The sequence below is a fragment of the Equus przewalskii genome, unplaced genomic scaffold (genome assembly GCF_037783145.1).
Source record: "Equus przewalskii isolate Varuska unplaced genomic scaffold, EquPr2 ChrUn-10, whole genome shotgun sequence".
Classification (NCBI taxonomy): Eukaryota; Metazoa; Chordata; class Mammalia; order Perissodactyla; family Equidae; genus Equus; species Equus przewalskii.
This window is the reverse complement of record NW_027228747.1, coordinates 609,020-624,219: the sequence shown is the minus strand read 5'-3', so window position 1 is coordinate 624,219 and position 15,200 is coordinate 609,020. Positions and strand designations below refer to the sequence as shown.

The window sequence follows — 15,200 nt, the reverse complement described above, 5'->3', positions numbered from 1 at the left end:
ACTTCAATCTATACCAGAGTTGGGAGAAATGCATATGGGTAGCTCAGTCCTCTCCTCTCTCCTTTATACTTTCTTTCTTCTTCCACAGGTTGGCAAAAGCTGGCCTGTGCAAGGTTACGGCGTGGCTGAAGTGGGCAACGCTTTCCCTTAGCTCTTCACAAGGGTTCCCAGTAAAACAATCTTGTGTTTCTTGGTACAGTTAGACATTTGGTCAGCCAACCCATTTCTAGCACAACAAAGTGAAAAGAACTGAGGCTGTGTGGACTTTCCTTTTCTGACCTAATTTTCCTCTTTTGTTCAGGGACAGCCGTGTTTTCTTGGCATCTGTGACTTGCAGGAGACTCTGTGCCCAATTTTCAAAGGATATGTATGGGCAGTTGGACAGCCTGGTCTGTAGCTGTAATCAATTTAGCTAGGCCTCCAAAAGCAAAAAATAGCTTAAAAGAAGCTGTCCTGGGGGAAGATGTGTGCTCCATTTCCCCTCAACCAGACCGACTATAATCCCTCTCCTTTATATGGAGTTCCAACAGTACTTTGGGTGAAAGCCCAAAAAGAGGGATATATCATAGTGTTAAAATGGAACATCAGATGGCGAGGGTTCTCCCCAGGCTCCATTCTCCCTCATCTCCCTGGGTCCAGGAAAACTCTATGTAATCACCCCTGAAAGCTGGGGGCAGCACAAGCCTGAAGAGGGAGTCTCCCTGCTCACCATGCCACTTTGGGAATTTTATCAAAACAACCACACAGCCACCATCCCGAATTCCAGGGTCCTGATGAAGCACTCCCTGTTCTTGCCAGAGCTCAAAGTCTAGCTGCTTGAATGCAGGGGGCTTCTAATTAGAAGCCAGTGTTTTAACTAAGGAACCATCTATCTTACATGATTAAGATAAATTTCTGCATGGAGGAAAGAGGGTAGACTAGATGATGTGTCCCAATTTCTCTCAACTTAAAGATGTCAAGACTCCCTTCTGGATATTTTTCCAGAGGATGCTGGGTTCTTAACCCCTAACTCTAACTTGAAGAGGTAGCAGTGGATACTCTCAACTTTATTTTTCTTTTAGAAAATCCATTGTCTGGATCGAATTAGGGATGTTGCCAACAACGAAGCCTAACTTGGTGATCTCTATTAAGAGGCAACCTTGTAAAGATGGGGTCAGACATCGGCAACCTTCACCCTAGTGGGTAGGGTGGGGCAGGGTGCTGAAATCCAGCCTGCTGGTCCTCTCCAGAGTGTGTGTGTGTGAGAGAGAGGAAGAGAGAGAGAGAGGAAGAGAGAGAGAGAGGAAGAGGGAAGAGGGAAGGGAAGGAAAGGGGAAAGAAGAGGGGGTGCAGAGAGAGAGAAAGCTGGAGCAGAGGCTGAGACCGGGACCAAGCTGTGCTGCCTCCTGAACAGCATGGAACAGGACAGAGAAAGAGGCAAGGAAAAAGCAGAGGAATAAGAAAAAAGGATGGGCTGATGGGGTTGAGAGAGAAAGGCAGGAAGAACAAGGAACCTGAGACTTGAGACAGAAGTTAATGGTCAATTTTGGTTCTTGAGAGGAAACAAAGGAAGCATTATGGGATCTCCCTCCTTCCTGCTGTGTTCACTTTTAAGTGGTATAATGATCACCGATGTTCCTTTGGGGACGATGGCCTTTTCATTTGGATGAGCTTATCAGTCTGTTGGAGCCAGGTTAGCAGCTGGGAAGGCTTGTGTGATATGGCAGTGATGTGGGTTGGTTTTAAGAGACAAATTGCCAAGGACCTGACTGATTTGGGTGTGTGAGAGCTCATGCTGTCCTAACGTGGAATCTCAGAAATGGCTGGTGGGCACAGGGGGCATGTGAGGAGAGGATGGAGTGGGACAGAAAAGGGTAAGCAGCTGCTGGAATGACTTCCATGGGGTCAGATCCTGGGGCAAATCCATGACTCAGACGTTTGCTTTCACACGTGCCAAGTCCTGAATCACAGTTGACACCAACTGGATTCCCTGGGTCTTCTCTGTCCAACTCCTATTTCCATGGGAGGATGGTGGAAGCGACAGGATCCACCTCGAATGAGGTCATACTTTCCAAGGTACATGGTGAGCAGGAGACAAGAGTGAGCAGAGAAAGGAACGGCTGGGATGGGGCGAACATGCCTAACTCATCTATAGATCTGAACCCAGAGACCCAATCTCCTCCACACGGGTCCTCCCACTTCTTGTTTCCAAGAAACATTTTCCAGCTGGAAAACCTTAGAATCTGGAAAAACAAGTATCCCAAGGGAAAAAGTATGAGGTGTTCTTAACTAAAGAAGCATAAAATAAAATAAAACATAAATGAAAGTGACAAATGGAGGAGGGAAGCCTGGAGGATTTACAGTTGGATTCTGTTTCTGCAACAGATTCCATGTAACAACTAAAATAGCATCAATTGGTTTGAAACCAAGGTGTTTCAGGGAGAAGCTCATCTTCTAAAACTGACATTAAGCAGATGTCTTGCTGAGCCCTCTTTTCCCTCCTCCCCACATGACTCAATTTGTGCCACCTTTCGCTTCATCATCACTCTCCTTCTGCAGTTGAAAGAAGCATCTCTCATGAAGACTTGAGGGAAAGCTTAGTGTCCCCAACCAACCAAAAGGCCTTCAAAAGCACATCTTTAAGTTTCGTTGTCATTTCGGATTCTGGAGACTAAACATGGACAGCTTTCTCTCTGCATTGTAACTGTCATCATCCAATTCTTTATAGAAAGACGCTGGACTTTGATATATCTGCTTTTGTGGGTGAAATCTCTCAAACATCCCAGGTCTGTGCCAACAATGTCAAGTTGTTCAGACAATTATATACCCCGCTTAATGGTTGATAATTACACTGTTACTGGGATTGCCAAGAGAAAACAATGATTAAGACTATTTACAGCCGCACACACAAATCCTTCCTTTCCTTTCCCTAGCAGATCTTGCCTTGGCCTGCATGGTGTCCATGGTAACCAAACAGGAAGCCCTACCTTTAGTTAAGGCGCTTGCAATAATAATCGGGAGATGCACACAGCGGCGGGAGGCGGGGGAGGGGAGGAAGGGATTCTCAGCAACGTGAACCCCTGAAAGGAGTGACTCAGCTAGAAAAGTCACACTTGCTAGAAAAATGCCTCCAGGGTTCCTCACTGTGGCTGACCCCAGAGTGAGACAACTGACTTTAATTTGGGTAAAAACACTGACGGCGACTGGAGGAAACCTCCCTGTTCCTGCGCACAGAGAGGTATATATTTATGCAGCGGGGTTTTGTGCAAAAGGAGAAGATGAAAGGCATGTGCTGTATTTTTAATGTGGGAGGTGGGTCTCGGTTCCTCCTCATTCGTTTGTTCTTTCTACTTTGATCACACCTCTCTCCTCAAGGAACAACACACTCCCTTCCAAGGAGCTGCTGGAGACCCAGGAGCAAAAGAGGGAGCTGAAGACCAGCAGCCTGAGGAAGACCGCACCCCGGGGGAAGGCAGTGAGGGCGCCGCGGGGCCCTGCCTGCCCTGTGCAGCTTTGTCGGAGTAGAAGCCAGGAGACGCGGGAGTGAAGGACCCAGGGAATTGGTGCCCGTGGGGCCGGGGCTCGATGTGCACAGCTCCGTGCTGAGAGGGAGAATGGCTGGTATTTAAAAATAACAGAGGCTCCCAGCAGGGCTCATCCACCGATTGGCAGCCGGGCTCTATGCTGCCTCGGAGGCACAAAGCCTACGCCCCGGGAGCGGCTCTGAGACAGGAAAGCTTTAGCCTTCGGGCGGCATTTCATTCCTTTCTGGAAGGAAGAATCGTTCCCTGGTTTCCCGGTGACAGCTGGAGCTGTGCCAGACAGACTCCTACTAACCCATGGGAGGTGTTTGTTCTAAGGCCGTACACTTACCCATGATTTATCCCAACCCCGGCGCTAAGCCTTTTGTCATTAACTGCTGTTTCAGGCCCTGCCTGCTAACATGCACCTGCACCAGATTTTAGTTGCAAAGGGGAGAGGGCTGTGTCCAGTTGGGAAATGGCAGCACTGGACCCCTGCTGCTCACGGGGCCCACAGCCCACGGCCTCCTCTCCTCTGAGTGGCCTAAGTCCGGCTGCCTTGTTTGTCACTGAGATCGGTCCCAGGAGGCCACCAGGTTGCTGTGGGGTGGCAGTGGGGCAGCTTCTCCCCGCCCCAGTGAGGAGTTCACCCCGTGTCCACTGCAGAAAGGAGTCATTTCCCTCTCAGAAGGAGGGTCTTTTCTCCTCCCGAGAGAAATGGGGGTGATGAATGAAATCTGAGGGGGCACTGAAAGGAAGAATTTTCACGGGAGCATGATGGGAGCACAGAGGGGGCTGTAACCCCAAACCTAGAGACCTAGAACCAAGCCACAGACCTCTTGTTCACCCTCACAGCCCACCACTACCCCCACCATCACCCAGGCTTATATGTGTGCTTGCTTGTTTGAGCCTCAGTTTCCCCTTCTGAAAAGGGGACACCGTGTGTTCACTCTGTGTTCTAGGATCAAGGGAGGAGGTCAAAGAGCAGTGGCTGCCTGTCCTGGACCTAAAGAGCAGCAAGGCCAACTGGCCAGTGAAGGAGCGGTAGAGGTGGGGACATGAGGGGTCCGCCAGCTCCGAGGGGGTGTGCAGCTTCTCATTGCTGACAAAGCTCGGCAACAGAAAGCATTGAGATGGGGCCTTATCACCAGCCAGAGAGGAGGGCGGGGCAGGCCTTCCACCCCCACTTTATCCTGGGGAATGCTGAGCTCCTACAGGCTGAGCGCCCTGCACAGGGTCCACAGTCAGTGTCGGCATTCAGAGTCCACTTTGGACTTCCAACCCATATCCCTCCCATACACCATGCTATGATGGCCACGAGATGGGCAAGAGTGTGTGTCAGGGTTGGGGTTGCAGGGCGATGGCAGGAGAAATGCACCTTGAAAGGATGCAGCACCACTGCTGGGCACCTGGGAGAGACAGGGATGGAGTCACATCTAGCTGGACACCAGTGCTGGCAGGACCTGGCACTCAGAGGCCAGCACCTCAAAATGCAGATATGGAAGCTGAAGAATGGGGAACTCAAGAGCTGGCCCAGGGCCATGTAGCCAAAGCAGGACCCCAACCTATGGCCAACCCAGTCCAGGACACAGGTCTCTTATGGCCAGTTCCGTGCTCTTTCCCCAGTCCCTGCCTCTGTGAGTTCCTGTGAAACTTTATCAGACGTGGCACCAAGGTCTGTGGGGCCCAGGGATGGTTAAGTGCAAGCCCTGAGCCAAGTGGGCAGTCAGGCAGTGGTGGGTGGGAGCGGAGGGTCAGACCCACAGCCAGCTTCGCCCAGCCCATTTTGGGGGGCTGTGAAGAGACCATTAACTGTCAGGAACCAGGACCTTATTCCCGTCTTAGAAAAGGAAATGAAAAAGTGAGAAACTGTTGCAGATTGCGATCGCCTCAGCCTCTCTCTGAGTAGGGGCAGGCATGCTGGCCTGGTAACCAGCAGCTGGCCCCACTCCCCGAGCGGGAAGGCCTCTCTGTGCTCTCGACAAAGGGCTCTGCTCCTTGCGACCGTCTGAGGGTAGGGAAGAGACAGTGGGCAGAGGCAGTACTCACCATGATGCCAGTGAGGAGACAGACGCCCTTCCCACAGTACGTGTGGGGCACCATGTCCCCATAACCAATGGAGAGGAATGTGATGGAGATGAGCCACATGGCACCCAGAAAGTTACTAGTTACGTCCTGCTGGTCATGGTACCTGCCAAGGGGGAGAAAGGAGTCAGTCGATGGAGCTGCCGTTCCCAGGAGTAAAGGCTCTGGGCGACCTGGACAGGGGAGGAAATGCCGAGAAGGAGACAACAGCGATGGTGGCGCGCACATCTCTTCAGGCGATCGAAGGGGCGCCGCTCTGCCCACCCGGGGTCTCCCACAGCTCCCCGTCCCCTCAGCCCCCCACCATGAGTTTGGTCCCAGAGGGAAAATGTTTTGTCATGATTTGTACCCTATTGGAGACGTCCTTTTGGTGTTGGTAAAATAGCTTTGTGTGAAATCATGCAGTAATAAAATTTAGATTTTCCCTTCCAAGTCGACAGTCTAAATGTATGTGGAGTGATTAATCTGAAATCACAAGCTCCCGAACAGGGAAAATGTCAAAAAAAATCACCAGACACATTTAGCAATTTCCCATAAGAAGGTTGATGGATCCCACTGACTGGCAACTCCTGAGTGTCTGGAGAGAAGCTGCGGCGGCCGGGGCTCCCTTGCAGTGGTCCCCAGGGGAGGCTCTGGGGTCTCTGCAGAGAGATGGCCTCCTCTTCTGAGCTAGACAGAGGCTCATGGCTGCCCCGCCCTGGGAGGAACCAGCTGGAAGCGTATCACCACCATTCCCTCTGCCCGATGCCCTTCCAGCCCATCCTTTTCCTCCCTCCCTTCATCCCCAAATACCAAGGCCACTGTGTGCCAGGCTCTATGCCAAGGACTGAAATACAAAGGTGAGCAGGACACAGCCCTTGCCCTCAGGGCTCTCAGCCCAGGGGAGGGGTCTGTCCAGGACACAGACATTTGCAGAAGGGTCGATAAGTGGGTGGATGAGGCACCTCAGGGACTAGGGGGTGTGTGTGGGGGGCAATGACCTTGATGACCTTGATCCAAACACAGGAGGGTTAGTCAGAGGCTTGAGTTTTCCAGGCAGGCCACGGGGAGGGTGTTGCAGGCAGAGGGAACGCCCTTATGAAAGCCTGGGCCTGACAAGTGCAGCAGGTGAGCGGGGTGCACCTGAGGTGGCAGGGCAGGTGAGGGTAGGTCCCTTCTCAAAAAGATCTCCAACAGGATCAGCCTGAATGACACACAAGGGACTCTGTGTTTTGTCCTGATGAGATCTCCCCATCAGCCTCCTGGAGGCCATTGGACGGGAAAGGTGGGACAGGGCCAAGGAGACAAACCATCCTGGCAGGAGGCAGCAGAAAGCCATTTAGGAACCTTAATCCGCAGAACTGAGTTACCAACGAGGCTTACATGAATGAATGCACATGATGGGCTCGGGACGGGGTCCGGCACAAGGAGGCCCCCAGAAAGTATTAGCTACTATCATCAGCGGTCTCCACGCCCCCATGGGGGCTGGTGCCCAGGGAGCAATTGGCAAATGCTGCTTCTCCTCTCCTTGTCCCCTAGGTCAAGTGTGCAGGGGAGGCTGCAGACAGGTGCATCTGGAGACCGGCCTGGAAGGAGAGAGAAGCTCTGCTAGTCAGAAGGGAGGTGGAGGGCACGTGACTAGGGGAACACCAAGGGCACAGTATACGGATACCATTTATTAACTCTTATTGTATTAGTGGGAGTCACACAGCACAACCTACTGTGTGGCTGGCACTTTGTATACAAACACTTTTTCTAATTCTCACAACATCCATAAAGTCTTCTACAGGTAAGCAACTGGAAGCACAGAGACATTCAGTGACTTGCCTGAGGACACACAGGAAATAACCCAGCCAAAGCCCATGCTCCTTTCGCTGATCCCCTGGGCATCAGAGAGGCAGAAGTGACTGCTGTGTGTCGTGGGGGATGATGAGGAAGTTTTAGCGAGAGGAGGATACCTGGGTTCCCGTAGCAGGTGATGAGGTGGCTTCAGAAATCAGGGGTCCGATTTCGGAAGGCCTTGAATTCCAGGATAAGGGGTTTGGATTTGGTCTTAGAGGCCTTGGAAGGGATTGTAGGTTCTTGAGCAGAGGAAAGACAAGATGACATGGCCTGCTGGGAAGAGTGGTCTGCAGGTGGTAGCAGGGTGTTTCAAAGATGGAACACAGAGGTGGGGTAGCCAGGTGGGTAGCAGGCATGCAGAGCCAGGAAGGAGGTGCAGGCGGCCGCCTTCATTGCCCACCTGAGCCTGGTCCTAGCAGATCCCAGTGAGTACATCATCGGTGGGCTGTCCGGCCCCAACGCGAGTCGTCTACCAGCAACCAGAGGGGTGTGGCATTAGCCTTCTCATAGCTGTCTGCACAAGGGCACGCATGCCTGGAACTCCAGGGCGACATGGGCAGAGCAGACATCCCCTCCCCAAAGCTCTGCTGAGAAGACGCCTCACCTGCCCTCTCCCACCTGCTTCACTTGCTCCCCAGCGATAGGGAGGGCACCCTGGCTGGCTGCTGCTTCTGGTCAGCCTTGGAAGTTGCACACTGGAGTAGCACAGGCCGGTGGTGCCCATCTCTGACCCCCAGGATAGAGTGTGCCCTGGCCCTGCCCTCTGACATGGTCTGGGACGGGTAGCTGTCCTCCCCACCCCATTTGCCATAGCCCTGGGGCTCTGCCAGGCCCTCAGGCCGACGCATTCCCTCCACTTCCGGCATGCTGCTCTCCAGCTGGGAGGAATGGTGGCAGACCTCGGCTCTCAGGGCCTGGGCTGAAGTAGTGGTGGAGAACCCTTCCCTGGAGGGATGGACTTCGGAGTCTGAAGCAGCCAGACTCAGTGACAGATTGAGTGTGGGGGCAGAGATGGGGGAAGACTTAAAGACAGCTCCGTGCCACAAGCCGGCAACACGTAAACGAGCAACAAGAGTCAGAGCTGGGCTCGTCCGTCCATCAGAAACCATTTCCCGAAAGAAGCCTTGGGTCAGGTCTGAGGACAGTGAGGTTGAGCAGGTGGGTAGAGGGGACGTGAGCCTGTGGTCTCGGGCTTGGCTCACCTGGCTTCAAGCCCCAGCTCCACCTTAAGTAGCTCCATGGATGTGGGTGAGTGACTTGACCTCTCTGTGACCCAGTTTCCTTATCTGCTGGTGGGAGGATTAAGGAAAATAATCCACCAGCCATGCTAGCACGGTGCTCAGCCCCGAGGCGGCATGCCACGTCAGCGGTTATCCTTGCAGAGAGGCGGCAGGTGTTACAGTCTGAGAAACAATCCATAGAAAAGTATAGGGGCGAGATGACAGGTGCAGGGGGAGAGGGTCCCAAGCAGGGCGTGGTAAGAAGTTCATGAAGATGTCTTGGAGTTGAGGCTGGAGAACTATCTGATCCAGGGATGAAAGGAACCTATTGTAGATTCTTGGACAAAGAAGGGACATGAGACACTTGGCATCTGAGAATGATTCTTCTAGCAGCTACATGCAAGACTGATTAAAGAGGGCAGGCCCCAGACAGCAAGAACTGCTAGAAAGTTTGCAGGTGCCCAAGAAGAAGCAATGGAGAACCTTGAATGCCAAACCATGGGGTTTGGATTTAATTTGTAGCCTGGCTTCTGTGTATATTATTGGCTTGCTGTGCTCACGTGTCTCCACCATCCTCCTTTCCTTGCAAACCCTGAGGCTTAAACTAGCGTTCCCTGGCTGCTCGGCTGCCCTCAGGACCATGGACCAGCCTGTTCATGTGTGGGTGGATCCAAAGTAAAGAAATTAGAGCTCAAAGTGGAATTAAGTACATGCAGCGATAGGGAACCTGTGTCTCTTTTTTAAATTGATGCTTGATTTACTGCTTTATTTTTCTCTAAATTCCCTTTACGTTCTTATGGGCTTCTTTTTCATTCACCGTGTGTAATCCTATTGGTGCTAACTGTGGGTGCTGAGAACAGAAGTAGATCTTGAGGTTGTCATTCACTCATTGTTTGTCAAACTTCAAATCTCAAACTTCAGACCTCCCCTGGGCGGGGGCCATAGAACATGCGGAGATGAATGCGACACACACCCTGCTCTCCCTGTGGCTTGGAGCATCGTCATGGAGATAAGACACACATGCAACTCACCAAGCAGGAAGTGATGAGCAAGAGAGTCAGGCTGGTGATTCAGGACTGTGGGAGTGGAGAGGAGGGAGAAATTGTTTCCAAACCAATTCACAATTTTACAGAGGTTCACACTGGTCACAAATTCATGTACTAACCTCATGCTATTTTTTGCAGTACAGAATTTTTTGGAGAAAATAGTTCTATGCTTTTCCTTAAGCGCTAAGGGCAAAAAGGTGTAGTTGTTTTTTATTGTTCTTATCTCTACTTTTTGCCAAAGAAGATTCACCCTGAGCTAACGTCTGTTGCCAAGCTTCCTCTTTTTGCTTGAGGAAGAGTCACCCTGAGGGGCCAGCCCCATGGCCAAGTCGTTACGTTTGCGTGCTCTGCTTCGGCAGTCCAGGGTTTCGCGGGTTTGGATCCTGAGTGCAGACATGGCATCACTCGTCAGACCATGCTGAGGCAGCGTCCTACATAGCAGAACCAGAAGGACCTACAACTAGCATATGCAACTATGTATTGGGGGGCTTTGGAGAAAAGAAGGAAAAAAAAGAAGATTGGCAACAGATGTTAGCTCAGGAGCCAAAATTTAAAAAAAAAGAAAAAAGAGTCACACCCTGAGCTAACATCTGTGCCAGTCTTCCTCTGTTTTGTATGTGGGTCGCTGCCACAGCATGGCCATTGATGAGTGGTGTAGGTCCACACCTGGGATTCAAACCCAGGCTGCCAAAGTGGAGGGCAACGAACTTAACCACTAGGCCATGGGGCTGGCCCCAGGTGTAGTTTTTTTTTTAAAGGTGGTTATTATAGTTATTAATTTATCATTAGGGTGTGGACTTTGGTTTTTTCACTTTTTAATATTATGAAATAAATGGTAGATATGGAAGACTGTCTGATTGGGCAAAGATGGTGGATTAAACACACGTTTACTTTTCTCCCTCCTTAAATCCCTCCGCAACAGTTTCAGTCCCCTGCTTTTAATAAGAAGCAGACAACCAGGAATCCCCAGACATCTGAGGAAAGTTTCTAACAGTAAAGACACAAACCAAATCAGTCAATTAAACAAACAAAGGAGAAGGACCCTGGATCAAATACAGATCATTCACAGGGGAGAATTCCTGAAAAAAATCCTATAATTAATGTTGTTAGCAAGATAAAATAAGATATTGAACCCATGAGACAAGAATGGAATGCTATACCAAAGAAGTCTTTCAGAAGGGCTGGTAGATAAACTGAGGAAGTCTCCTAAAATGCAGAAAAAGAGAGATGAAAATAAGAGAGAAAATATGAAAAAATTAGTGACTCAGTCTACCCATTCAAACAATAATAGTTTCAGAAAGAGAGAACTGGGAAAAAAGAAGGAGGAGGAGAAGGAGAGAAGTGATCATTAAAAAACTTTCCCAGAACTGAAGGACACAAGTTTCTAGATCAAGGGTCCACTGTCCCCAGCACAGTGAATGAAAACAGACTCACACCAAGGCACGTGATCGTGAAATTTCAAACCAGGGAGAAGGAGAAGATTCTATGGAACTTCCAGGGAGAGAAGGCTAACACAACGAATCAGAAATCAGAGTGACTCTGGACTTTTCCACAGCAACACTAGAAGCTAGAAGGCCATGGAATAAACGAAAGTTCTGAAGGAAAATGACCTCCAATCCAGAATTCCAAATGAGCCGAGGTATTCATTAAGTCTGAAGGTGGATGATGTGCAAAACTCTCAAAGATCTGCCTCCTCTGCAGCCTTTCTCATGAAACCACAGGAGGGTGTGTGTCACCAAACAAAGGAGTAAACCAAGAAGGACGATGCTCTGAGTTGCAGGAAACTGGAGATCCGCAGAGGAGGGGGCCCAGGATGACGGCGCCGGGAGGTCCTTGGATGGTGGCCATGCACCAGGCGTGCAGGGCAACCAGTCCAGGCTGGAGCAGGTCGGAAGGCTCTGGGAGACGTTTCTCCAAGGAGACAAAACTGATAGGAAACCTGATATGCCTGACCATCCCGAGAAGAGATTTAGACCGCTGCCAGGATTTGGAGTTGAATTCGTGATAAATACATAGAAACGAAGCAAATGAAGAAACACGATAATTAACCAGGAAAAACAAAAAGTTCTGCAGGAAATGAGAAGTTCTCCTCCTTTACCACAAGGCTCAACTGTGAATAGAGTCAATTAGCGTTGACTGAGTGATGTAAACACCGATTACTGATCTACCCCGAATTATGATATAATTATGAAGGGAGGATGGGGCGGGGGACGGAGGAGTTGGAGGGGAGGGGAGGAGCTAACTTGGCATCTTCCATAGCGGGAAGCGAACAGATGGTGCCCAAACCAAGAAGTAGCCACACAAGTATGTTATTCGGAGACATGGAGGTAAATGCTAAAATTAATTAGCAAAAGAGGTAAAAGTAGCTACCTCTGGAGAAGGACAAACGGGAAAAACGGGTGGAAGACAGCAAACCGAACAACTGACTCTAATGGGTATGTACGTATAACTTCCGTAATAATCAAACAGAAAGCCAAACCTAAGAGGAAAAAACAAAAATACGGGGCCGGCCCCGTGGCCGAGTGGTTAACTTTGCGAGCTCTGCTGCGGCGGCCCAGGGTTTTGCTGGTTCAGATCCTGGGCACAGACATGGTACCGCTCATCAGGCCATGTTGAGGTGGTGTCCTACATGCCACAACTAGAAGGACCTGCAACTAGGATACACAACTATGTACCAAGGGGGATTTGGGGAGATAAAGCAGAAAAAAAAATATATGTGTATATATGTAACGTAAGATTAAGTTACGAAGCATAAAAATAAGCATGCCCAAACTCACTATCCAACCCAGCCGTGTTGAACCTACTGGGGTATTCTCTCCATTCCCAGGCCCCTACTCCCCCCACCAGGGATAATCCAGCATCATGCTTATCATGTGCTCGTTTTTATTCACGTGCTTCTACACAGGGATGTTTACCGCAACAATAGTAATTCAGTTTTGCCTGTTTCTGAACTTCATGAAAATGGAAACATACTATGAGTGTGGGAGGCAGCCTCTGAAATGGTCTCCAACAGTCCACTTCCTCTGGGGTACCCACATACTTTTGAACTCCCACCCTTTTGCTGGCTCTAGTAACTTGTTTCTAACAAACAGAATATGGCCAAAGTGATGGGCTCTCGCTTCTGAGGTCAGATTATAAGAAGACCGCGGCTTCTGTCTGGGGTGATCTCTACCTAGTCTCTTTTGGATTGCTCCCCGTGGGAGAAGCCACCTGCCACGCCATGAGGTAATCCCATGGAGAGGCCCACACGCTGAGGGACCACAGGCCGCCACAACCATGTGAGTGAGCTTGGGAGCGGAGACCCTTTAAATCGAGCCGTGAGATGAGACCGAAGCCCTGGTCAACAGCTTGAGTACAGTCTCACGAGAGACCCTGAGTCAGAGGTCCCCACTTAAGCTGCCCCTCTGTTCCTAACCCATAGCAACTATGAGATAGCAAATATTTGTCATTTCAAGCTAAGTTATTGCTGCTAATTTGTTACACAGCAATAGATAACTAATACAATGAACTCTTCCAGGAATTGCTTTTTCCCACTCAACATGTATGTTGATATATGTGGCTATAGTGTATTTTCGTTCCTGTACTGTGATTCATCATATGAATAGACCATAATTTATTTATTCATTCACCTATTGATGGACATCTGGATGATTTCCAGGTTTTTCCTCTAAGGAGCAATACTGCTACAAACATTCTTAATCATAGCTCCTGGTGCATTGTGGAAGAGTTTCTCTAGGAAACATACCTAAGAGTGGATTTGCTGGTTTGTATGGGATGTGCAGATTTAACTCCATTAGAAATGCCACCTTACTTTCCAAAATGGCAGTACCATTAGGCTCCCACCAGCAGTGGATAAGAGTTCTAGTGCTCCACATGTCCTCATCAACACTTGTCATCATCTGATTTTAACTTTTGCCAAACTAGTGAATATATTGGCATCTCATCATGCTTTTACTTTGCATTTCCCGATAAAAGCTTGAGTATCCTTTCAGATGTTTATTGGTCATTCATGGTTCCTCTTCTGTGAAGGCTCATTCATGACTTTCACTCATTTTTCTATTGGTTTGTTTTTGTCTTATTTTCTTATTGCTTCTAAGAGTTCTTTATATATTCTAGATAAGAACTTTGTCAGTTTATGTGTTGCAAATGTCTCCTTCCAGTTTGTGCCTGGTCTTCTTATTTTCTTTACAGTATTTTTGACAAATAGAAGTTTTAAATTTTGCTGTAGCTGAATTTATCATCCTTTCCATTTGTCATTAATGACTTGTATGATTTTTAAAGAAATCCTTCTCTGCCTGTAGCTACATGATTTTCTTTTCAATGTTCCTAAATGTTGTCTTTCACATTTAGGTCTTCAGTTCTCCTGGAATTGATTTTGTGCATGGTGTGAGGTAGGGATATGACTTCATTTGTTTCATATGGATAACCAGTTATCCCAGGCCCATGTAATGTGTAGTCCATCCTTTCCCCCACTGATCTCAATGTTGCCTCTGTCATAGATTATGTGAGGGAGTGATGATACTTATGGGTTTTCTATTCTGTTCCATTGGCCTATTTGTCTAACCCTGGGGTTATATTATAATCCTCTTTGTAGTCTATTTTAGGTACCTTCTCAGAACCTACCACGTAACAGGTGCTCAGTAAATATTTGTGGGATGCACATGGCCTGCTTGTTGCCTTCCTGTTCCCCTGTGAAAGTGATGCTTGCTTTAGTAATTCAGCGAAGCCCAGTGAGGTGACTTCAGCCGTTCTCTTCAGCAGATAAACTTTTGTCAGAGTGGCTGCCAAGTATCCTGGGCTTGGAGTCAGTTCTCACTGTTAATAAGAACTTAGCTTCTTGACAGTAGCTGTAACCTAACTCTTTTCACATGGATCTCAGTGATCTGACAGCTCTAGCCATTTTGTCTGGGGTCTGGTTTGTTTGCTGGCAACTTGCAGGAATCAAGCCAGACTTTGACTTCACCTTCCAGTCATTCTCCAGCTTCACACAGTCACACCCCTGCCCCTACTGAGCTGTGGACCCTGTGCTTGCTAAGTTCTCCAGTCAAAAACCCAACAGCACGTACCTGACTTGACCCCTTGGTGGCCTTTGACCCCATTGGTGCCACCCTCCTCAGAACACTGCCCTCCTTTGGCATCTTCAGTGGCTTGCTCCCCTGGTTTCCTCCTGCTCTCACTACTCTTCTTGGCTTTTTCCTCTGGCCTCCTCCACAGTGTCACTGTGCTCCGAGCTTACTTTGTACATATACCTTTCTTGCTTCTGTCATGCCTGCCACTATCCTCACTGATCTCTTCTGAATGACACTTCAAGACCCAGCTCAAGTCCCATCCAACCCACCCAGCCAACGTCAGCTCTTGTCTCTCACCCCACACCCCCACGGGCTTGTGGAGGAGACCGCCAGGCTATCTGGCGTCATGGTTGAATGCACAGGCTCGAGGGCCAGACGACCTATGTTTGAGTCTGGGTTTTGCCCCTTAGTATCTGCATGACCTTGTCCATGGTTTTCCCACCTGTAAAAAGGGTATCA

The 15,200-nt window shown here is 49.3% G+C and overlaps 1 protein-coding gene and 1 long non-coding RNA gene across 9 annotated transcripts in view; one reads left to right on the top strand and one right to left on the bottom strand.

Annotated features, from left to right (window-relative positions):
* Positions 1-15,200, bottom strand: part of KCNN3 (potassium calcium-activated channel subfamily N member 3) — a 185,133-nt gene that overhangs the window by 25,821 nt on the left and 144,112 nt on the right. For 6 of the 8 annotated variants that reach the window (XM_070607353.1, XM_008523136.2, XM_008523135.2 and 3 more), the window contains exon 4: positions 5,550-5,691. In XM_070607353.1, the coding sequence (XP_070463454.1) occupies positions 5,550-5,691 (142 nt within the window). Of the gene's footprint in view, positions 1-5,549; positions 5,692-11,106; positions 11,198-15,200 lie in introns of those variants that run through there. The other 2 variants (XM_070607354.1, XM_008523139.2) reach the window with 1 other exon arrangement.
* LOC139081479 (uncharacterized) lies at positions 2,997-6,024 on the top strand. The gene is made up of 2 exons (XR_011536597.1): positions 2,997-3,217; positions 3,355-6,024. It is a non-coding gene; the product is annotated as an uncharacterized lncRNA (long non-coding RNA).